General features: G+C 34.8%; 1 protein-coding gene across 1 annotated transcript in view; it reads left to right on the top strand.

The window, feature by feature from the left end:
• The window catches only part of dusp22b (dual specificity phosphatase 22b), a 144282-nt gene that overhangs the window by 50297 nt on the left and 67425 nt on the right, over positions 1–26560 (top strand). Inside the window, exons 2-3 of the mRNA XM_039753436.1 lie at positions 10288–10321; positions 20089–20171. Of these exons, the coding sequence (XP_039609370.1) occupies positions 10288–10321; positions 20089–20171 (117 nt within the window). The remainder of the gene's footprint in view (positions 1–10287; positions 10322–20088; positions 20172–26560) is intronic.

Below are 26560 nucleotides of genomic sequence, written 5' to 3'. Positions count from 1 at the left end.
AAGCATAACCAAAACCTGGAACTGATTAGCAAGAGTCTTTAAATTAAATTATGCCAGGCTACAGTAGCTGTGGATTTTTATTCCAACTCAATTCCATAATTAAAAGGTAATTACTGCTAATGAAGCATTTATTGCTCTAGCAGCATTTTTGTGCTTCACTTTCTTTAACTCGCTTGTTAAGATTCCCGACCCTTAATTGCTCCTTTTAGTCTTAAACTAACACATTCTCTGTTTTTAATTACATCTTCTTTTATAAACTAGCTGCAAATTGCAATGAAATTCTAATGATTAAAGAACTAGCAGTTCACCATTTGATTTGGTCCCCTTTATACCCATTTGAATTTGTCATATAGTGTCTGTGTTCTACTTCAATCCACGAATCATTTTGAATATGTTCACATTCCATCTCATGATCTTTTTAATAAAGTCAATCTGCCTTCCTATGCTACAGACAGAACACATTACTTATAAATATCAGTGAAATGTACTTCCTTTGATACACCAAAATCATTTTTCTGCTGATCAGATGCTGTCTTTCACAAACAATTACAGTATAGTTTTATCCATAATGCCAGCGTATATTTTCAAAATTCAAAACATTCTACCCCTAAACTGAAACAGACACTTGTTTAGAGGATGAATACGTGTAACTTCTGTGTTGCTCCTATATCTATGTCATTAGATTTGATGCAACCATGTGTTCATTCACTCTTTTAACCAAGGAAATAAAATGCTAGGCCCTACACATTATGCAAATTTGGTGTACAAAATACAGAAAAATCTGAATGAAAGACTACTATAAAAAATACCAATAAACTTGTATTGTCTGGAGAAAACAATTATTCTGGTATCACTGGTTCAAGGCTGAAAGTGTAAAATGAAAAGTTAAAGATAATCCAGTTGTTTGGAAACTGGTTTTACAACAAGTCTTTTAACTAGACAAAGTGCTGCTTTGCGTAAGTGCAATTTTTTTTATTTAGTCGGATCAATTGGGATTTTTCCCATAATGAAAAATTAGAAATTGGGTAGATTATAATTTAAACAAGTTAGTAATGAGTTTAGTGCAGTATTGAAACTGCTCTTGTATATTTATTTTCTTGTAACTTTCTAAACTTGTGATATAGACTGTCTTCTTTTAAGACACTGGAATTATGGCTTGTAATTTGATTAAAATTCTGTATCTAAACACAGAAACCAACACATATACAAATAAAATGTTGGGTGAATGTTTCTCATAAAGTTTATTCTTTTTACAAATAAAAGTAACTTAGTTCTTCTGCGTTCACTGCCTGTAGATGGCAGCAGAAAATCTCCCAATTAAGAAAAAAATTCTAAATGTGTATGCCTCTTCAACACATTTTCAAAACTAATAACTAAAAGATAAAAATGTAACTTAAATAGCCCTATGTATTCATCCATGCATCTTTTTTGTTACCACTTAATACATTTCAGGGTTGATGCTGCTGCTATCCATGCAAGATGACAACCTTAGGTAGTTAAAATTGTTAAACACTGTATGCCAGAATATTATCTTTATAAAAGTCTTTCTATTTAGTTATTGTAGTTAGTTAATTATTCAGGCATTGATATGTAGTTGCATACATGCCCAAATGATAAATTCATTATTGAAGTAAAAGTTATTTTTTCAGAATTATGTCATACATTTACCCTTAGAAACCTGAACCATTAAGTGAGGCATTATTTATAAAGTATTAAAAAAAAGCATTTCACCAGTGACTTACAATGGCTGTTTATGGGCCAGCAGAACAAATGTGAAAAAAAAGCTTTTAAACTTAACAAGTGTGTCCAATTCAGAGTGGCAAGGATTTTGAGTTCAGAAAATGTGACTTTCCTCATATCTGATTTTTTTTATGAGAACAAAATTAATCTGGAAGTAATTAATATTTATTAAAGATTTTTGGCTCTGTGTTTCATATTTGCAGTGATAGGAGTGAGGAGAGTTTTCACTTAATGTAAATAGCAGCCAGTATGGTGAAAGCCATGGTGCAAATTGGAAGTGACAAATTCAAATTTAACAAAGGTATTTCTTTATAATCATGGCCTTAACCCTAAATTGGTTCAAAATGTGCATAATTCATAAGTGTAATTAAAATAAAAAGTGCAGTGATTATAGCTTTTATCAAAGCTCTTACTGTAACATGTAGGTTATGTGTGACCATCCCAAATAAAGACCTAAAGAAAAAAATTAAACAGCACACAGTCGCATGGAGTTTTAAAGCATTAGTGCTAAGCAATGCAATATTGCAGATAACAAGATGAAAAAGCTTTCTCTGATGAAAGATACCTGTTTGACACTTTTGGCTTTTCTCACTTCTTCCAGTATTATTTCAGAAAATGGAAAAATGTCTCCACAGCACAATGACTGTCAGTCTGTCAGTCATTTTCCAACCTGCTACATCCTAATTCAGGGTCACGGGGGTCTGCTGGAGCCAATCCCAGCCAACACAGGGCGCAAGGCAGGAACAAATCCTGGGCAGGGCGACAGCTCACAGCAGGGCACACACATACACCCCCACACACCAAGCACATACTAGGGACTATTTAGGATCGCCAATGCACCTAACCTGCATGTCTTTGGACTGCAGGAGGAAACTGGAGCACCCGGAGGAAACCCACGCAGACACGGGGAAAACATGCAAACTCCACGTAGGTAGGACCCGGGAAGTGAACCATGGTCTCCTTACTGCGAGGTAGCAGCGCTACCACTGTGCTGCTGTGCCGCCAGCACAATGACTGATAATGGTTAAAAAAAATCAGCCTACCAGTAATACAAATTGTGGCCTTACAGGTTAAAGCAGTCTTCTTCCCTATCTAATCTTTCAATGGGAAGTAGCAATATTTTTCCTTGGTAAGCATTATTTTACATTTTCCACACATGCACTATCACTCACAAGTTGTCTTGTGGCTCATTTTAGTTTTAGATATTAATTGGAGCTTATCAAAATGAGTGTCATGGCACCCTGGTGTCACAATGCAGCTTGAATTTGGTGAGAAAAGAATTTCACTTTTGACTTTAAATATACAGTAGAACCAAAAAATCTGCAGTTTGGCAATTAAATTAGCCAAAAATTCAAAATAAATATTTACTGCTACAGTAAAAAAGCAGATACACAAATATATTTCAACATGGCTTAATTCTGGATATCCCTTTGTACTCTATGGGCTTTTTAATTTTAAATATTTTCTTCATAACAATCTCTTACAAACCTTTAAATTACTCGAGTGTTTATATTCTTGTGCCTTCTTACTCAGCGGTACAAGAAAACCCTACATATGGATCACCACTGGAATTGTATTGATGTCTAGTTATGCAAGATGTTGAGCTTTTTGGGATTCTCCCCTGTTTTTGGACATTTAGAACAGAAAAAAACTCATTTTAGGCTATTTTTGGATTATATTTTGTGCAGGAAATCACACCCATTTAAAAAAGAGTAAACCATTTAATATCTTTAACAAAAATGGTCAAAAGAATGTGAGCTATGAAGCTATGCATGCCACATGAATTGACCCCAGGAATTCATCCCCTTAATTGGATATGAGGGGGCAAATTTAATCCCTTTCACAAAACTTCCAAAAATTAGAATCACTAATATAGGGATTTGATGTGTCATTTTGTGCTATTTCAAGATTGCTTATCCCAAATATGCAATTTAAATTACAGCACACATTTTCATACTCCCAGTGTTTGGTACAGTTATTCTTGTTTATTATGTACTTCTACCTCATGAACTAAATCATTACATTTCTTATGAACACCCTGAATTAGGGCAGCTTATGCAAAGTCAGACTTTTTTCTCCTTATTAGTGCATTTACCTTTGCTTTGCTTGAAATAAGCAGGTGGAAATCGCATCCTTCAAACAAATGTGGCACTGAAAGACACAGACCTTCATCAAAACAGTATCCTCTTTTTCACTCAAACACACCAAAAAAGAAGAAAAAAAAAACCTAGCTGCTAAACCACAGGACCTGACATGGTGTTCTGTGCTGCACGTAGGAGTGGGCATTCAGTGCATAACTTAGAGGATTAAACTAAAGTTTACTTCTTTTTTTTCCCCATTACAGTTAAGGCAAAAGTGTAGTACAAAAATGTAAATTTATATTTCATTTTGTTTTAGGCACTGTATATCAAGCCAGCTACCTAACAAAAAACAAAAAAAAATCAGAAGATGCTGTATTTAAAAAACATTAAAATGAAAAAGGTTTACACATGCTTGATGAAGAGTTAATGTATCTCGCATTTGACCTAACGTCAAAAAAATGTGTAAAACATACAGTTGTGCTTGAAAGTTTGTAAACCCTTTAGAATTTTCTATATTTCTGCATAAATATGACCTACAACATCATCAGATTTTCACTCAAGTCCTAAAAGTAGATAAAGAGAAACCAGTTAAACAAATGAGACAAAAATATTATACTTGGCCATTTATTTATTAAGGAAAATGATCAAATATTACATATTGGTGACTGGCAAAAGTATGTGAACCTTTGCTTTCAGTATCTGGTGTGACCCACCTTTGCTGCAAAAACTGCAACTAAACATTTCCAGTAACTTTTGATCATTCCTGCACCCCGGCTTTGAGGAATTTTAGCGCATTCCTCCGTACAGAACTGCTTCAGCTCTGGGATGTTGGTGGGTTTCCTCACATTAACTGCTCGCTTCAGGTCCTTCTACAACATTTCGATTGGATTAAGGTCAGGACTTTGATTTGGCCATTTCAAAACATTAACTTTATTCTTCTTTAACCATTCTTTGGTAGAACAGCTTGTGTGCTTAGGGTCATTGTCTTGCTGCATGACCCACCTTCTCTTGAGATTCAGTTCATGGACAGGTGTCCTGACATTTTCCTTTAGAATTCTCTGATATAATTCAGTATTCATTGTTCCATCAATGAAAGCAAGCCTTCCTGGCCCAGATGCAGCAAAACAGGGACAAACCATGATACTACCACCACCATGTTTCACAGATGGGATAAGGTTCTTATGCTGGAATGCAATGTTTTCCTTTCTCCAAACATAATGCTTTTCATTTAAACCAAGAAATTTTATTTTGGTCTCATCCATCCACTAAACATTCTTCCAATAGCCTTCTGGTTTATCCACGTGATCTTTAGCAAACTGCAGATGAGCATCAATTTTTTATTTTTTGAAGAGCAGTGGCTTTCTCCTTGCAACCCTGCCATGCACACCATTGTTGTTCAGTGTTCTCCTGATGGTGGACTCATCAACATGAACATTGGCCAATGTGAGAGAGGCCTTCAGTTGCTTAGATGTTACCCTGGGGTCCTTTGTGACCTCACCGACTATTACACGCCTTGCTCTTGGCGTGATCTTTGTTGGTCGACCACTCCTGGGCAGGGTAACAGTGGTCTTGAATTTCCTCCATTTGTACACAATCTGTCTGATTGTGGATTGGTGGAGTCCAAACTCTTAAGAGATGGTTTTGTAACCTTTACCAGCCTGATGAGCATCAACAACTCTTTTCCTGAGGTTCTCAGAAATCTCCTTTGTTCGTGCCATGATACACTTCCACAAACATGTGTTGTGAAGAGCGCACTTTGATAGATCCCTGTTCTTTAAATAACATAGGGAGCCCACTCACACCTGATTGTCATCCCATTGATTGAAAATACCTGACTCTAATTTCACCTTCAAATTAACTGCTAATCCTAGAGGTTCACATACTTTTGCCACTCACAAATATGTAATATTCGATCATTTTCCTCAATAAATGAATGACCAAGTATAATATTTTTGTCTCATTTGTTTAACTGGTTTCTCTTTATCTACTTTTAGGACTTGAGTGAAAATATGATAATGTCATATTTATGCAGAAATATAGAAATTTTAAAGGGTTCACAAACTTTCAAGCACAACTGTATATGAGTCACTAACTGTAAAAAATCTTTCATTTTATAGTAAGCTTGTAAATGTAAGCATGACTTTTTCTCCTCCCCTTCTAAAATCTACCTGTGTATGTATAGTAAATTCACAGGCCTATTATACTGGGACATATTTGCAGAAATTTGGAAGATGTTCGGGGAGGTCACAGCAGAAAATTTTTAGAAGCACTGCATCCAATTTCTTTTCCCAAATTCTCCAGTTTTGTCTAGATTTTTGTATTCTACAATCTGTTGAACGTGATATTTTATGAACTATATAGATGCATTCTGTCTTATACAGAAAAGATTTAGCAACAAAGCTCAATAATTTGTCCTCTTCAAAGACAGACACATTAGTGATATGAAATTAGAACCTAATTGTCTAAATTGATAGAAATATTAAAATTTCACCAGAACAAAATATAGATTGAGTGCTTAAATCTTTATCAGAGTACATTTGCAGGTAAAACATCTTGAAATGAGTAAAGACACTTTTCCAGGGGTGAAAAGTTGTGACAGATGCAGAAAACAACCACAAAATTCCCAAAATATGGCAAAAATATCCACAAGAAGGAGGGTGATCACTATCTTGTGCACGGAAGGGCAAACAAGGAATCTTTATAAATTAGGATTTTTTAACAGAAAAACTGTAAATTAAAAGAAAATGCTCGAGAGTGCAAAATAGGCAAAAAGTGTGGCCTAAAAGGCAATCCAAATCCAAGAAGGGACAGTAAACACTCAAAATTGTAATGCTTAAACAGAAGCAAGAAGTCAGCAAAGCCAGAAGAATTCAATGAAAACAACAGTACTCACAAAAATTCCAAGTTCTAGCTGAATGACCTCCTACTTTTGAGTGGTGAGGTCAGGGAGGCCCCTCCTCCTGGGGGATCTAACTCAACAAAGAACAATGAACATAGGCAAACTTAAAGAGACAGTACATAATTAACCAATTATAAACAAAACTGACAAAAATAAAATGTGAAGAAGAATAATTGAAAACTGACAAGAAAACATACAATACACATAACTATAGACTATTGCATAATAAGAACAACTGGGATTACTTAAATATGGTGGAAACTCAAAAGATTAAATTATATTGTTGCAAAATTACAAGTGTACACATTTGAATCAATCGTCTGGGTCATTCTTGGATCTTTAGTGGTTGTACAAAATAACTTTCACAGACTGATACAGCATAATAGTAAATCAAAGAGTGACAATCTATAATATATAAAAAGGAAAAGCAAACTACATAACAATAATAAAGACTAGAAACAAAATATTTATTGTATACGAAAAAATATTTTCATAAGCAGGTTATGTATATGAGTGTAAAGCTTATTGAATTCATAGAACTACAATGATGAACTTAAAATTGATTAAACTGCTTTGCTGCCTACACTCCTCTTTTGATAAAACTAATGCATGAAATGCATCAACATTTCTTGTTGATAACCCCAGCTCAGAAGTTCTTTCACAGTATACAGTATTTAAAGCATGGTTTGTTTAAAATATATTAATAAATGTTAACATTGATGCAAATATTACATATACTAGGGGGCTTCGCCCCCTGGTCGCTTCACTCACCCATCCCTGGATTTGGTTTACTGGATATACAATTTAAAGAGTGTTATTTTCATGGGAATTGTTACAAATGCATTATTTTCAGTTTTACTTTAAAACTTTTGTAAAAAACAATACTTGTCCTGGGTGTGGTTAAATCTCTTTCTCGCAGGAAGTATAACGCTGCTTGCATTGTGAAAGGGGGGGTGGCTGAACACCCGCTAAGGAGAAGCGGTTGGATCATCTGCTGGCTTGTTGCTGCTGGCACACTGCGTGTTCTGCTTGTCGCACTGCGCGTCGATCATTTAAAAGCCTGTACAGCAGCTGCATTTTTGCCACTTCGCATCTCTGCTGCTTGCATTGTGAAGGGGGTGTGGGTGGGGGGCTTAACGCATGCTAAGGAGAAGCGGTCGGATCATCTGCTGGCTTGCTGCTGCTGGCAAGCTGCGTTTTCTGCATGTCGTGCTGCGTGTCAATTATTTAAAAGCCTGTACAGCATCTGTCCTTTTGCCAATTCGCGTCTCTGCAGCTCGCGTTGTGAGCGGGGTGCTGAACACACGTTAAGGAGAAGAGGTCGGATCATCTGCTGGCTTGCTGCTGCTGGTGAGCTGCGTGTTCTGCTTGTCACTTGTGGTTGTTTTAAGAGCTGGGAGCACATGAAGTGTGTCTGCCAAAAGCATTCTAGCAACTGCTAGTTAGATGTCTGTGAACTTGTTTTAAATGTTGTCTCACTTCCTTGTCTCACATGATATTAAGGTATCTCTCATGGGACGTCAAATTGTCTTCGAAGAAGATCATGTCTCATCTCCTTCCCAAGATTTCCAAGATTTTTTTTTTTTTTATAATAGAGAGATAAGTATATAGTAATAAAAAAGGCATAATGAGTTAAAAAAATCATTGCATTTCTTTGCTCTTAACATTTAATTAGGTTTCCAATTATTTAAAGTACCCACAAGTAATATTACAACAGAATCCTATTGTTGTGTGCCCGAATGAACATTTAATTTTGGTACTCATCTCTGTCATTATGAAGTTCTTTGTATGGTTGATCATGGCACATACCAAGTTCATCTTATCAGACACATTAGACTGATACCAGTTTGCCAACCTTATAAACAGATCCATGGGAAATAGGATTTTTGCAGTCTTTCACACATCACTAACCCAATTTGACACAAGAAAGATTTGCTCAAAAATGTTTTTTATTGACTATGGTTTAGCATTCACTACCATCATCCCTGTCAAGCTAGTCACAAAATTCTCTGACCTTTGCCTAATACCACCCTGTGTCTTTGTGACTGATAAACTATTGACAGTTACACTTGAAGAGTGCACATCTAACCCTCTTACTTTGAACACTGGTATATGCCATGATTGTGTGCTAAGGTGTTTCTATTCTTTGTGTTCACTCACAGTTTTATTGTCCGGTATTACACAAATTATGTGTTCAAGGTTTTTGATGTTATGACAGTAATGGATCTGTTGTTGCCATTAACCTAATTCTTTCATTTAAGGTTCACTTGATCATTTTCTGCTGTAACTGGTTCACACATTTACACACTTAATGGTAGACATTTATAAGAGATCAATAGAAAAGGTAATGAGTTAAGAAGTTAGTTATGTTAAGCAATATTCTGTCCTATATCATTAGCTGCCACCATACTCACTCCGATCTTCCTTTTTTGAGTTTTGAGGTAGACTTTTACTCAATGTGGTAATTTAAACCTACTATGTACTGAAAGTACAAGCGTGTATTAGGAATTATGGGTGTAAAAACACATTTTATAGTTGTATATAATCTCAACACTAAATCACAAAGTATGTGAACACAGAGTGAATTTCATTTTTTTATGCTCATGACATTCTATGTAGTCCTATAATTCTTGATGATGAGACTTGTTACATTATCATTGTTTGAATCAGAATTTGTTTTATGTATACAACAAAATTCACATAAACGTTTGGAGTTTTAAGTGTCACCATGCAATTAAACATAGTTGAGAACAGACAAGCTGAGCTGGCTAACAATAGATTAAAATGAAAATGTAGAATCTTTATCTCAGTACACATAATTTAAAAAGCAAGTGCTGTTTACTTTCAATACTGAAAGTAATCTTAAATACACGTGTACCTCTCTATACCGATATACCGTCAGGCACTTTGACAATTTTCATATTGCAGTAGTGTATTCTTGTTCTCACATTCATATCCGTGGCTGAAATTGCTAAAAATATTTCACATATTTAGCTTTATTCATCTACCCTTCTGACAGGTGCTTCTCCTTCAAATGTAGATGTTTGATCTATTCAAAATGTTGTTTCTAGCATGATTGTTTTACTTTTCTATAATCTGCAAGTTGACTACTTTCCTTTAGTTGGAAAGTTCTTACTTCTTATTTGTCTAGATTTTTAAATAACCCAGTAAAAACATTCAGCCAAATTCATGCCTGCCTGAAATTATTGAAAGCACTTCTACCATTTTCACACTTGGGTGCAATTGTTTTTACATGAGTTGGGCATTCTAAAAGTGTCAGTAAATTAAATATTCCCTATAGTTCTTTCATTCTTAACAAAAGAAAAATAACATTGTTGTGGTATTTTCTGACATTGCACATAAACATTGAGGGATATTATTTCAAGTACAGTATAATCTTTGCATCTGTCTTTGCTGAAATATATCTTCAGTATATAAAACAAAATTTTGAAACTTATACATATTTTGTCAGTGTGTGTTAGTATCTTGAAACCTATTTTATTTTAGTTAAAATAAATAGTGATAAATCATTTTTCAAAAACTAATTGTATCCCATTTATCTTCTAGGTCCTTCCAGATTTGTACCTTGGAAACTTTAAAGGTAAATGCATATTATTCATTGATAGGAAAACAGAAATTTGACAATCATATTTTTAATTGCCAGTGTTAATTACACAATATCTTGAATTTGGAAAAATGGGATTGGCTTTGTTTGATGAAAAACTATTTTAAGCATGCTGTGCAAATTTATTTGTAAAGAAAACACCTTGAAAATAGTTTGTCCTTAATTTCTTATAATTTTCTGACTCTTAAAAACTCAAATTCAAGTAATACTTTTTTCAGCTTCTGAGTTAATGTCCTTCCTCTTTGCTGAAACAGAGACGGAAATGAAAACCCACAATAGTTTGTTACTCTCTCTCTTTCTCTCACTTGCTTGCTCATTTTCTCACCACACACGTCCAACCAAATCCTACAAAATACAAAATATATAGTGTTTTGGTGCTTTAAGGCATATTTTATGCTTTGAAATTGGAATTGTATTTTTCATTAAAAGAAACAGCAGCCAAACATCCATACCCAACCCCACATTTAGTGATTCTTCAGCTGGTAAAGCTGTACGGTGCCTGGTTTGATCTTTATATGCTGTTAACTTACTTTTCAGAGCTTTCTTTTTTGACCTTTACCTCTAATTTGTCATTTATATCATCTGTTGAGTCTATTTCTGTTTGAGCAGATAAAAATAATGTCTTAAAAAGCAATAAAAAATGTTAAGTTGAATTTCTGAAATTGGTGTTCTTTGAATATACATTATGATTTACATAGGAATCTGCATCATGCACAAACAGGTTGAATTTTTTTTGATATTTGCTGCTTATCTCTGCGTACTTACTAATGTCTTAATTATTAAGTGCAGTATACTATGTGTAAAAATATGGTGGACAAAATAGTAAAATATTATTATTTGGCTAGTAATACTTGCTGATAATGATACTGAAGAGTGATGACATTTTGCATGTTGGTCGAACCTACAGGTAAGAATTTCAATGTACACGTGACAGTAAACTTGAACTTGTATTTTTCTTTGAGAATAAAAAAGAACATGACTCTGTCTTAAGCAGAGTGCATGCCTAACTGAAGTAAATAGCACATTTTCGAAACTTGCATATTAATTTACTTTTGTTATTCTGGCAGCAATTCAAAAAATACAAATATATTGAAATCATTATTGTTGTTGTATAATATTCCAGTTGTTATAGGATGCAGACATAAAGCATACCTCAATGGTCAGAAATGTGTAATATATTGTTCAAATGCAGAGTGCAATGCAACATAATATGGCCTTCCCAAATAATACAACTTAGCGTTATAGGAAGTATAAAAAAGTATGTTATTTAGTATTCCTGGTATTAGTGAATAGCATTGAGGAAATCAGATTGCTCCCATGTGCTCATGACACAGACTTCCTCCGAGTAAAGAGAACTTCTGAATCCTCTAGTGTGAATTTTGATGCTGTGGTGCAATTTGCTAAGCTGCAGAGGTAAGATGAGTTTGTGCAATAAATGCTAGTAAATGTGCATTTGGAATAGATTTCCATAACAACAATAAATCAGACTGTTTGATATTTGGGAACATATTCTGGCCCTTGTGTTTGCTACCCCAAATTTTGTGTGATTGTATTACCATACCACATAGTGATATAACCAGTCAGAACAGCTTGTGTGTTGTAGCAGCAAAAGTGTTTAACTTACACTATTTTAATGCACATGCAATACATACAATTCTGGAGACTTATAACAAAAGACAAATTTGTTTATTATCAATTAGATCAGACTTTTATATCATGACACACTTAATTGATTTAGACATATTTAATTTTCCTATAGTTTGCCAGTTTGGTCATGTGTTCTGTCGCCCACTCTGTCAGTCCCTTTAGTTAGCAGAGTGCTGAATTACTCATGTACCTATAATAACTTGGGGCCAATTGCTAGTTTTCAGTGGCAGCCCTTCATCCTATTTGTTAGGGTTACAATATTACATCAAATTTTTCATATTGTTGCTTTTCATATCTACTCAATTCCAGAGTACCAGTTTTTTAGCTTTCCTATAGTCAAGCCAAAATTTATTGCTGCTGTCCTGGTAGTACTAGCTGAAGGCTGATTTATAGTTTACATCTTGGGTGTTTTTTGTAGTCTTTCTGCTTGTGTTCAGTTAAGTATTAACTACCTTACTGTGAACAGAGATGTCTGTCTTACAGCAAATATGTGTACAACTTGCCACCTATACACACTGAAAGCTGGAAAGAACATAGATGGTAATGGTCAGAAAGATGTGTGTAGTGTTTTGGAGTGAGAGGAAGATGAATGCTGAGTTAAGAGAAAGACTTGGTGTGGAAATGATTGTTGATGTGGTAAGGGGCAATGGACTATTTATTAATGGACAGAAAAGCAATTAGCTATGGTGAACAGTAGTGTAAGCAGACAGTAAAGTATGTTTATCATGGCACAGAAGAGTGGCAATGTGTTGCATGTTGCTTGGTACAAACAGTTGTATTGCATACAGTTGTATTCTTACATACAAGTAAGAATTTCACTGTAATCTGTAAATGTGACTATACTACTACTCCTAAGTGGAGCATAAGTCAGATGATGGGTGTATAAAGAGGTATGTTTAGGGGATGAGGCAGTGAAGAAGACAGCAGAACACAAGGTTGTAGGTGGTGTCAAAAAATGCATCTCACCCCAAAGCATGCCCAGGATTGTGGCGAAAACAAAATTGGGGATGCTTTTAAATTAGCCTTTAAACATGATGATTATATAAAAACCCTGAGTGAAAACATTTCTTATAGATTAAGAAAATGTCATTTTCAGCCACTTTTATTAACATCCTATTGTGTCATCCAAGTTTGGTGTCAGCTGGGATAAGCTTTTGATTACAGCTTTTTATATTGAATTTTTTTCTTATACGTATGTTTTGACACTTGTAATTGTGTGGTGATCACCTCTTTATCCATGGTGGAAATAACATGAAGTCTATTCAAAGAGCCATGGAGCAAGTCAGGAGCCCTGGATTAGATGTTAGTGCAACCACACATTCATGCTGGGCCTGCTTTTTTTTAAATTGTAACATCCATCCATCCATCCATCCATTATCTAACCCGCTGAATCCGAATAGGGTCACGGGGGTCCGCTGGAGCCAATCCCAGCCAACACAGGGCACAAGGCAGGAAACAATCCTGGGCAGGGTGCCAACCCACCGCAGGACACACACAAACACACCCACACACCAAGCACACACTAGGGCCAATTTTAAATTGCCAATCCACCTAACCTGCATGTCTTTGGATTGTGGGAGGAAACCGGAGCGCCCGGAGGAAACCCACGCAGACACGGGGAGAACATGCAAACTCCACGCAGGGAGGACCCAGGAAGCGAACCCAGGTCTCCTTACTGCGAGGCAGCAGCGCTACCACTGCGCCACCGTGCCGCCCTAAATTGTAACATCCAGGTGAAAACCTAGAGGAACTTTGAGTGTGCAAACTTCACGCAGACAGTGACCGCCTTGAGAAATGAACCAATATCACTGGATCTGTGTGGAGCTGTGAAATTATCCAACTTAGTCCATCTGCTGGCTGAATATATAGTGTTACATATTAAGATTAAAAGAAATCCTATTAACTGAATTATTTGTAAAAGAATGGATTTCCATTGCTTTGGCTTCAGATGGACACCATCTGTATTGAGTTTGCTCATTTTGCATATACTCATGTGCAGTAGGTTTCCACCATGCTTCCTATCCAAAGATTTCCAAGCTAATGTTGGTTAATTGGCAACGTTAAAGTACTTAGTAGTTAATTCTTTAACATTTTCCACAGAAATAAAAAGTAAGTTCCCCCCTTGTTAAAGAAACCCTTAGTTAAAATCAATCCTTGATTTTGCCAGTAATGTTATAGAAAATTAATCACCTTGTTGTAGCAATTTATTGTTTCTTTGCCATTATTTATGTTTATTTTCCCAACTTTTATGATCATAAAACCCAAGTTCTCTCTGTGCCACATTCAATTTATTTCATAATTTAAAGATAGTACATTAATTTTATTTCTTACTTTAAGGAAAAATATTAATTTACAAAAGACTTACTATCAAATATGGTAGTATTACATTTCAGATTTGTTTCTGTTTTATTGCATTTATTATAATCAGATTTTTTATGCATGTAAATATAAATGTGGGATCAAAAAGGTTAATAGAATTGACCTATGTCTTTCATACACGAGTCATATACATGTTTGTTTATTTTTGTTCCAGTTAGGCACAACCATATTTTTTATTTCTGTAACATATGGTAAAACTATGTGCTTAATCATTAATTTCTCTTGTAATGTGACATTATCATTGTTTCAGTTCCCCTTAGAAGTATCAATTGTTAAAACACAAACTATATTCTCAGTTTCAATAGGACATGGTTCTAACTGATGAACAACTGAGAACTTGAGTATAAAATTAAAGGGGCAGCAGCCATTAATTGAGAGTCTTGAAGTGTTAGTTAATTAAGCACTTTTTAAGCATTTTACCTTCATTTTATGACCCTGTGTTCGGATTCAACGGGTTAGAAAATGGATGGATGGATGGATTTACTTACTCTCTTACTGTTGAGAATTAACCATTTGTTATGTAGATGCATTGTAAATCTGTTCACAGCTGTGAGTTTCTGAGTATGAAAAGGTTTGGCAATAGTAAAAATGTCAGAAAAGTGACAAAGGATATTGAAAGGTAGGACAGTGACATAGATGTTCTTGTATTGTTTTTGTAACAGTATGTAAAAGGAGTACACCATGCATATGTACAAAAGGTGTATGCCCGATTCCTAATTTAACCAATTATTGAGAGTTTTTTTTTTACATTGAAGGGTGTTAGGTCTTTAGCCAAAATCTAGCATTACATAAAGGGCACCCGAGTGAACAAATTATAAATGGTGGGATTTTTTATGTATGAATGAAGTTGGTGTTTTAGAAAAGAGAATTTGTCCCTTTTATTCAGTACTGAATGCAGTTTTTTCTTACAGCAGACATAATGGGACTCGTGTCATCTCTACTTTGCCTCATTTGTCTATAAGCCATTCTCATTAAAGGCTTGAGGATTATTCTGAAGATTCCTGGCATATGAGAGAGAAGCATTTATGTTCTTCTTTGTTAGTGGGGGATTTCGCCTTGCTTCTATTAAATGAAATTCTTTCCCATTGTCTTTCTAATTGTGAAATCATGAACACCAACATCTCTGTGACAAAATAATCCTGCAGTTCCCTGAATAATTTTTTTAGAATCCTTAATGACTTCCTAGATGATGTTATGCTATAGCCTTGGAGTAATTTTGGCAGGCAGGTCTCTCCTAGGAAGATTCACAGCTGTTCTATTTCTTCTCTTGTGGGGCTGTCAGTTTCACTTAGTGGAGCTTCAGAAACCTAGAAATGGGAATTTCTTTACAGACTGAAAGATATTGGCAACTTTTTTGTGCTGTCTTCAAGAATGTAATTTATCATAGCATTATTTACTTGTTGAATCTTTGTGTTAGCAACATGAACCTAATATGAAGGGTCTAAATAAGTGAGATTTATCATGAGCAAAGTTGTCAGTAGTCAAGCCCTTCTGTCTATAATTGATTTTTTTAACCTAGGAGCATTTACTTTTTCCATGGCGCTGCTTGTTGTTTGAGAATGTTGTTCATTAGATAAATGGTAAGTACACTTTTAAAGGGTAGCAAATGGACCTAAAAGGAAAGAAGGGACCACTGGGGTATGGAAGACTTGTAGGAGATCAGTCTGTTAGACAGAAGAATTTGCACCCTACAAGAGTACCCAAAAATAGTGATGCCCCAAACAATAAACTGATTCCAGGCCTTAGTCTAGAAGTGCTCCCCACTTAAATGCAAGTCAACTAACAGCAGAGAAAGAGATTAAGTCTGTTACCAACAGATCAGTGGTGGGAGTAAGAGAAGGCAATTCCCTTGGCATAATTTGTGGTGTAGTGAGGCAGTAGTAGGGTAAGTCTTAGAGATACTTAAGTAGGTAAATGTGCTTTGGTCAAAGAACTTCAGTCATTGTTTTATGCGAGTTGGAGTTCAACTATTAAGTAATTTTAATCTTAAAGGCTGTCTGGTCACGCTCTACAAACTTTAAGAATATTTCAACACATTTTACCTATGGTTTCATTGACACAACATGTATTGCTTTGTACCAAATAAATAAGGAAGTTGACATACTTGTGTTGTTCATCAGCAGTGGTAATCTGCTAGCTGGCAATATTTGTCTGGTGAGTGCTGATATAAAATGTCATTACAGGTATTATAGTGTATTAGTTAAAAAGTCAATGAGAATATAGCATGTTAAAACATTGGAAAAACATTTACAAGATCAGTTTTGTAAAAGGTCCCACTTACAACACCTATTGTATGTTTTTCAGGTATTGGCTAAGAGCAGTTCCCCATCCTTCTCTCCAAGTTGCTGTACTTAAAATTGAAAGGCATTAATAGTTTGAAGGCAGCTCTGTTTTTTCTGCCTTGAGTGGGTTCTTTTATATCCTCTTTTGCTGTCTGCTGCCTACACAGACCATGCTGATAAAGAAGATTTTGTACTTATCATTTTATAGTTACACAGACCGTGCTGATAAAGAAGATTTTGTACTTATCATTTTATTGTATTACTAGCTATATGATTTTGGCAGATAAAATACATCCTTTATCTTTAATTTAGACAGACAGTATTAAATTTAAAATTCAAAAATATTTTAATGATGCTTTGCCAGTAAGCCAAATCAATACTTGTAAAGAAAACTGCACCTTTTCTATGTAGTTTTCAGTATAAAGGCAGTAAATAAAATACTGTCCTTAATTCTGAGCAAAATAATCACACCGAAAGAAACTCCAAAAACAAAAAAGAGAAAAGATGCTTTCTGCCCCAAGGGAACGAGAAAAGTAAAGGGGACAGCCCTGTGAATTTTTTCAGTTGAGCAAGGCTACCTCACGTAGATGCACATTAGTAATTTTAGATTTTATTCCTTTCATTGCTTTCTTGCACAGTTTTTTTTTTTTTTTTTTAAGCATTTAGATTTTTCTGAGTAATTGAGAACAAGGCGATACCTCAATATGCATTGTTTCTGATTTAGGCATTAGTGCTGTAGCACCCATCTGGCTTAATAGCTGCTTATTCCTGGTCTGTAAAATTCAGTTCCTTACCTTTTATTTCTGAGTTCTACAAATTCTAAAGAATAGTACTACTGATGTATTTTCAAAATACTTGGATTTTGCAAGATGAAATGAGGAATTTTAAGTCATTTTGTATAACTGTGATGATCCAAACCATTTAGTAAGCATGAGATAGTTATCGAAACTTCAGAAAAATTTGTCTTGATGCATGCTCAATAATCCAGGTAAGGAAATTCTAGAAAGTTGATTCTGTTCATCTGGACATAGTTTTTTTTCGATACATTTCATCACTCATCCAAGTGACTTCCTCAGTCTCAGTTGACTGCAGGTTTCCAGAGGAACAGAATCAACTTCCTAGAAATTTGGAAAAATTTGTTTTTCCATTTTTGATAGCTACCTAAATAAAAACAGGCCGTATAATAAAATATCTATAAATAATACCTCAATAAAATGAGGTACTGTACTGTATAAATCTAATCCAGGTTTTTAATTTCAGATTCTGCTCTACACATCTTGATGCAAATTTTCATCCAGCAGTATATTTGAAAAAAATTTACAATGACATCACAAATAGTGTGGTGCCTCTGCCGAGAAATTTACTCGGGGAGATGCCATATCCCATTTCTCAGCCACTCGATTACCCTAAGACAACAGCGTTCACATGCCAACATAGGATGCTGGAATTATAATCAGCCAATTCTACTGCTGTGCTAAGTGTAGGTCTTTATTAACATAACAGTAGAACCTACTGCTTGTAATTCCAAAGTCCTGAATTTGCATCCTCCTACTGCTATAACAGGGAGGTCAAACAGCTGTAAGTGGGACCATCATCCTGACCATATTCCTCAGCAGAGACATGTGGTAATAACCACTTAGTCATTAATCATCTGGCTATATTTAACAGATATATAAATATGCATTTAACTTGCCCCTGCAGTTAGGGAAGGTTTGCTTTTGTTTAATCTGCAGATGTAAGTTTAAAGAAAACTACTATAAGTGTGGAAGAAGATGCCTTCTATGGTAGATTTAATAGTTTGCCAAGTTATCTGTTTAAATCTGACATGTTATTGAGGTAAGGGATTATAAGTTTATGCATTATTATTTTTTGTACAACTGGTCTTCTGTCACTGATAAGTCTTCTGCAGCTTAATTAACCGCCCATTATAAAGGTAAAGAATTTTCAGAGTGTCTCCTTTGTTGTACTGTCATATTCATGTGATTATCTAGGGAGTATCAAGGAGTTCACTGGTAAAACATAATATAGTACAGTATTGCTTCCTTCCTCGATTTACATTATTAGCTTTTTTTTCCTGTTGAAAAACTATTACATAAAACTTTTAAGTAACCAGTTCCTCCTTTGACTCACTGTTAGCATTTAAATCTTAACAAACTAAATATGTATCACATGCATCCAAAAGGAAAACACTATTGTCTGATGCAACCATAGTTTGGGAAATCCATATAAGACTTTAACTTTAATTACAACAAAGTTTGAGCTATGGTGCTAAAACAGGTTTAGCTGACCTAACCCAAGATGGAGGATGTGGATGAAATAACTCCTTATTATTAACTTTCTGGGCTGTGCATGAAAAGTACTTTTTTCATTGGGTGGTTTTGGCAAGGTATACAATGACTAAGTCTTAGTTTAGCAGCAAAATATTCACTTAACTATCTACCAGAGCATCAATTTACAATAATTGTGGTTGTGTTTTGGTTCATCATGCTGTCACATCAGTTAAGAATGTATTTGTTGCACAGATATAGATTGCATGAAGCACACTGAAATTCTAGTCAATATGTCCAAATATACTAGGTTCGATTTAATTAAGTATTAAACTTCAACATCCTGTTAAAATGTAACCTTGTCTTAACACAGCCTTGCTGTGAAACTATATCTTTTGATTTCGTTGCTTATTTCATGACTGAATTAGTCATTTCAGACATGATGAACAATGAAGCATGCTATAGACTCAGGAAAACTGTTGGTTTAATTTTTTTTTTCTTAAATCTGTATACATTTTTATATGACATCACTAAGTTCTCCTTGTCAAAATAAATGTAATGTTATGCTTGGACAGAACCAAATTAGAATAAACTTGCAATATGCAGAATCATGTATATGTGTGTGTATGTGTGATTATGTATAACTCATAGTTTTTATGGGTGTGTAGATGCATGTATGCTTGTGCGCAAATAAAATATACATATACAGTATTGGTTTTTTTTATATAAAACATTATATTGCTTGACTTTTAGATATCTGATACTAAAATAAAAATTAGTTAAACTACAAAAACTATTTAAAATGTCTGCTTTTTTCTCATCATCATGTGTTGTTCCTTCTGTTGAAGAACTTTCAAATTAAATATTTTGAATATCTTCCATAAATAAATCTGTTCAACTGCAGATAATTTTGCTTCTTTATTTAGAAAAATATGGTTGCAACATTTGTTGTTTTAGTACTTTTGAGCAAAGGTGTTGAGCTGTTTTAGAAACATAGGTTTTCCGGTTGTTCTTTCAGTTCAGGTTTAGAAAGAGTTTATCAGATTTTTTTTTGAACATTGAATTTGTGACTGAGAATGCATTATATTTTCTATTTTAAATAAATAAGTAAAATTAATATATATATATATATCATTCATTTTTAGTAAAATGTTAATTTTTTTTGCAGATTCTCGGGATAGAGAGCAACTTTCTAAGCACAATATTACACATATTCTCTCCATACATGACAGTGCTGCACCAATGCTGCAGGTAAGATTTATAAATTGTTTTTTCTCTTTTAGGACTGTTGATTAGTGCTGTATGATCATCTGTCGTGCTCTGTGATGAGCTTAGTAGAACAGTTCAGGGTAAAGATCAAGCTATTATTATCAGACACTCCAAAAAAAAGCTCTGAACACTGAAGTGCTGTGCAGACTGGGTTGGTTGTTAACATAATTCAGTGTGGAAGTTTATAGACTGCATTCTCAATTTTATTCTGCACACGAAACACTCATAAAATCTTCTTTAAAGACTTGTATTTAAAAGGATATGTGATAGCCACAAAAAGAATGTTCACAGCATTTGAACTTTTTAATTTACATGACTGATTATTATGTTGCTTAAAAATAAGGCTTTTCAAGATGCCTTGCTGCAAGGAATCCTTAATTTGAGATGAGTGTAGGCCTTCAATTGCCCTTCTCTAATGAATAAAGCTTTGCATTTCTGAAGCAATGCATGCAGCAAAGAATATTAAGTCCAGCCTAACTTCAGTGTTCACAGGTCTACTAGAGTTTTGTTTTCTCAAATGATGTATGTTTGGGTGTTATTTTATGTGATGCAACATATGGACACTCAATCAGAATTTCTGTTTTCAGGACAACATTCAATACAAAAAGTTTGTCCAAATGATGAACCTTACACAACACTGTCAGTAATAACCTAAATAATAAATTCATTCTGTATTTTTATATAGTCATATTAATTTTTTCCCCTAAATGCTGTTGTACACATTGGTCTTCATTTAGTCTAAAACTAACTACTATCCCATACTACTATCTGACGTTCAGTCCATAAGTAAGCCATTTTTTTTTTCTACCTAATTATGAATATTAAAATAATCCACAGTATGCCTTGATAATCTGACCTAATGGAAGCATGTAGATTGAAAAGAACAGTGGACCCAGGATAGATTCTTGTGAGACACCATATAGAATATCATGTATAATTCGAAGTATAATTACCGTAACTAACAAACAATTTTCTATCTACCAGGTGGGACTCAAACCAATTTAAGACACTGCCAGAGAGGCTCACCCATTGACTAAGGCGATTTATAAGAATATTGTAATCAATGGTATCAAATGTGGCACTCAGATCTAAGAGGATGAGAACAGATAAACAGCCTCTGTCTGCATTTACCCACAAGTCATTTACTACTTTAACACAGTTTCTGTACTGTGATTTGTTCTATAGAATTTTTATTCAAGTGATCTTTTAACTGCGTAATGACTGCCTTTTCTAGGATTTTTCTTAAGAAATACAGGTTAGAAATATGTCTAAAATTTTCAAAAATAGAAAGAAAGATTATTTTTCTTGAGCAGGGGTCTAACAATAGCAGTCTTAAGACAGTCTGAGAAGACACCCATATCTAATGGTGAATTTACCATGTAAAGAACACTATCAATTAGCATGCGGGATACTTTTTTGAAAAAACTTGCTGGTATTGGGTCAAGGACGCAGGTGGAGGTTTTCAGTTGAGAAATTATTCCATATAAATCAGGTAAATCTATCCTGGTGAAAGAATTTAATTCACTTAAAATGGAATACCAGGGTTTAATAGGATCAGTATTGGGTGGGTGTACTATATTATTTCTAATATCATTAATTTTGTGATTAAAAAATATAGTGTGTTATCACGAATAACATAGTGCTACTTATTTTGAAAAATGCCCATATTTTCACTACGGTAAAGGTAGGTGTGTCCAGTTGGCAAATAAAACAGACTACATGAACTGTAAGGACCAAGCTATAAAGTGAAGAGGGATTATTTTTGTTGGCTAGGAAGTACTTTGCCAAACCTTATCCAGCCTATTAACTATAGGCTAGGCTTCCAATGACACTGTTATGCACAAAGAAGCTTTGAAAGCAAATAATTAATAAATAAACAAAATAATAAGCATTTTCTGTGACGTATCTAAAAATTGGATAGTGTTTGAAAGCATAGACATTTCATAATTAAACCACACATAAGCTTGGACCCTTTTTCTTGTCGTAGCGCTCTGTAGAATTAAGAAAGTTATATGATATGTAAGCTCTTCTAATGATGCAAAGTGAATTATAAATTAGTGTAACGTATTTTAAACATTTCTTGTACAGTTTACATTGTTTTTTATGTTTCAATGTAATTTGAACAGTAAGGGAAACAGAAAAGAGGTGGAACAGAATGCTTCTGTATGTGAGCCTGCAATCCAAAGTCCATTGCTTCAGCTGCTATTTAAGTCTTCCATATTGTATTGGGCTGTCAAAGCGAATGGCACTACTGAATCATTCTTTGAATGTGTTTTAAAAAGTTAACTTAATAGAGGATCATTGATATATGAATGTAAAAGAACAGTTATTTGTTTTATATCACACTAATTTCAGCATCTTCTTTATCTGAACATGCTGTGCAGTATACCTTTTTGCATATTACTTCTACAGTCAATTCTTCCTGTGTCTTTTTCTATTTTTGAATGCTTAGCTTTTACTGTCAATAATAAAACAAGCAACCTTCTGCTTCTTAAAAATACCCCTTCACAGCATATTTTATGACAGATTTTTCTATCCCACTGCTGTGCTTTTGAATATGCTGTTGTATTAGGAACAGCTTTGAAACACTTCCCCAGCACCCTAAACGCATTATTCTGCTCCTGTTCCCATTCAGCCTCACTACAGTGTTTCCCTGAAAATAAGCCCTACTCTGAAAATAAGCCCTAGCATGATTTTCAGGCTCCTCTGTAATATAAGCCCTACCCTAAAAATAAGCCCTAGTCAAGATCGTCCACAGAAAAGTAAGGCGCGTAAGACCAGGTTTATACTTCAGGCGATGTGTGTGCCCGAAACATCCATTAAATTCCGAGGACACCTTGCCACAATATCTCTGAAAAGGATGTTTGATGATTACATCTATCAATACGGGGATGCACCCATTCCAGCAGCATCAGCACAAGACAGAAACAAAATCTCTGGACGGGGCATCAGCTCATCGCAAGGTGAACACAAGCACACACATGCACTGGTGTCATTGTAGCTTCACCAAAACCCCAGACCTTCATGTCTTTGGATGGAAAAATGAGCACACTGAGGAAACCCACCAGGAAAACATGCAAACTCCAGGTAGGGATCACAAGGGACGTGACTCCCTGTGAGACAGCAGCACTACTGCTCTGCCACCGTACCATCCCATATGTGTAACTATTAGCAGTATTCATTATTCAAACAAAGATAACGTTTTATCTGTAAAATTAACATACATATTTTTAATGTATTTCATCATGAAAGTGATATGAAGTATAAATCTAAGAATTCTAAATGTGCAGAGAGCTAGAATATTATAAATTTAATGTGTTCTATGTGGCGATGCTGCTTGCTGCTTCTGTCAGGTCAGGAGGAAGCCCCAGAAGCGTGTAGCTATTTAACAGCTCGGTCAGTTTTAAGATGACGTTTATGACAGTCTACTTTAATAATAAAGTAGACGTTTATGACAGTCTACTTTAATGATAAAGTAAACTATGAGGTTAAAGAGGACATTTCTAGTTTAAAGCTTAGATTTCCACTTTAATCACAAACTAGACATTTTCATTATGTCCTTATTTTTTTTTTCTCTGTGGCTCAAATACACCACCGTACATTCTGATGGTATTGTAAAGGTGCAAAAAAATAAAAAAAAGACAGCACAGAAGATGGTTTGTGAGACTTTTAAAATGTATCGTGTCATTACTTTGAGGAATATGTGACGCTTGAATATCAAAGCACCACAAATGCATTTGTATGTCGGCATTTTGCTTCACCACATCGAACCATTCTTCAAACATCGAAGCACGTATAGCAATCCTGGAGGATCCTAAAAGCGGCTGGAGTAGCAAGAAATTCAGGCTGAAATTCAGGGTTTGAATGAGGAGAGTTATGACAATATTCCAGAAGAAGATTGCATGACTGTATTTGGATAAATGTATATTGTTGTACATGAATAAATATAAGATATCCTCTGAAAATAAGCCCTAGTGGAGCTTTGGAGCAAAAATTCATATAAGACCTGTCTTATTTTTGGGGAAACACGGTAGTAAACCTGAGATCTCTGATGTGCAGCTGTGTTTATGTTAGAACTATTAGGCATTTATTGTAGTAAGCAAAGCTGTTTTTCTTTTTTATTAAAGAGAGTGGAAAATAATAGCAATTTTTCAGATTTCCTGTTTAATGTTATTACAGCTTTTTAGACCCTTCTCAATATTAATCGATTGTCCATCAGCTATATGTAAGCTAACTCTAGCCTACAGTAATTGCTCATTTTGTTTTACATTTTTGATATTGTTTAGTAACTAAGTAATTTACTGATTAGAATTCAATCTCATTTTTCTAAGATGCTTTGAAGAAAGGCACCTTCCAAGTAAGTAATAATAATGAGGAAATAAGTACATTAAAAAAATTGTTTAGCACATTCAGCTGTAAAACACAAAAAGGGGAATTGGTGTGAACATTAGGTCTCCTGGACTTAAGGAACAAAAAGAAGCATAGGTGTGGAAAAAAATGGCTGTGTTAAATGCATCTGAGCAACTATGGCTTTTTTACGCATTATAGGTAGGAAAAGGCATCGCAAAGTGTGCCTGGGTTCTGCTTTCTCTTTGATACTATCACTTTGTGTATGTTGAGAATCCCATTTTTATGTAGAGCTGTGGTTTCAGGTGTCACTTGTTTTTTTTAAGCTGCATTTTTCAAATGGGTCCTTTAGGCCATTGTGCATATAAACAAGCATACAATCTTTGCAGACATCCAATCTTCCATCCATCCATTCAATAAAGTAAAAATATCAATAATAATAAAAAAATACATTCAGTTGTCTGTATTCATGGATTTGAATATTTGCAAAAGGCAGTTGACAGGTTGACATCCTCTTCTGGCCCAGCCCTGCCTCCCATTCCCAAGCTACGCAACATGAAGAAGCGAAGAACTCAGGTTGGCTTAGCCTTATGTGATACCAAATGCATTTATGGATGACCTCTATGAATTTAAGTTAATTTAAATTGTATATATTGTCATAAATACGAGTCCAAGACATTATAAAGGTTTGGGCAGCCACCCATATATTGTTTTTCCCAGCTACAAAAGGGTTTTATGAATCAAAAGCATGATGTGCATATCACAAAGTCCAAAACAGAACTGCTATAGTAGCCCAAGATGGAGTCTTTAAAGGTCTGGAGTGGAACTGATGTCATCAAAGGGGCCGGAACCAGAAGTAACGTCATCAAAGGGGCCGGCTTTGGAAGTGACATAATCAAAGGGGCCAGCTTTGGAAATAACGTCATCAAAGGGGCCGGCTTCGGAAGTGACATCTTCTGAGGTGCTGGAACCTTGCAGGATTTCCAAGGAAAAGTCTGTAGGGAACTGATAAAGACAGCGCATTCCGCCACTCCCTGGTTGGATGTTTTATTACAATTACTCAGGCCCTTTAGCTGCCTCCTACTCCCACATGTGTGACAATATGTAATTGTTAGGAGCATTAAGTTGCAGTTATAATTATTTTTTGTTGTGTACAATATATATAAGTATGTAAACTTACCTATTCCGAATGAAATTCTCTTTTACATTACATTAAAGATCTTGTTTATCTCTGTTATATACAATACAGTATTTGAATTAGCTCATCTGAAAAACATTTAAATTTGCATATTTAAGTGAGAACCATAATACTAACGGATTTCAGTCTCTGCGTGTGGATTTGACACGTAAGCTCAGTGAATACAGAAACCTTACTGTATTAAAAACAATACATGTGGTACAAACATACTTGTAGCACCAAGAATATTTAACATAACTATTCAGATTGTAATTTTTTAATTATTTAAGAGCCCTAAAGATGAATTAACCTTGATACAGACCTGTATTGTTGTAGCCTTTAGAAAACATAATCAATGATTAGTGCATTGCTAATTCATGCTTTTATTGGTTATGCAGACATTTGTGGGGTTTTCTATATATGTATATATACACACACGCACATTGGGATGCAAAATAAAGGTACACCATAGTAAGGGTTTACAGTAGCATGCAAAAGTTTGAGCACCCTTGCTTAAAATGTCTGTTACTGTGAATAGTTAAGTGAGCAGAAGATGAAATGATTACCAGAAATAAATTAATATTTTAAGCAAAATTACATTTTTATTTCCATCATTCACAGGTACAAAATACCAAAAAATGAAAAGGGCCTAAAGCACACGTTTGGGCACCCGACATGGTCAGTACTTAGTAACATCCCCTTTGGCAAGTATCACAGCTTGTAAATGTTTTTTGTAGCCAGCTTAGAGTCTTTCAGTCCTTTCTTGGGGTATTTTTGTCCATTTGTCATTGCAAAAAGTTTCTAATTCTACAAGATTTATCTTGTAGGACCCATCCTCTTTTTATCT

The sequence above is a fragment of the Polypterus senegalus genome, chromosome 5 (genome assembly GCF_016835505.1).
Source record: "Polypterus senegalus isolate Bchr_013 chromosome 5, ASM1683550v1, whole genome shotgun sequence".
Taxonomy (NCBI): domain Eukaryota; kingdom Metazoa; phylum Chordata; class Cladistia; order Polypteriformes; family Polypteridae; genus Polypterus; species Polypterus senegalus.
Note: the sequence above shows the minus strand (reverse complement) of the source record. Positions and strands in the feature narration are given on the sequence as shown.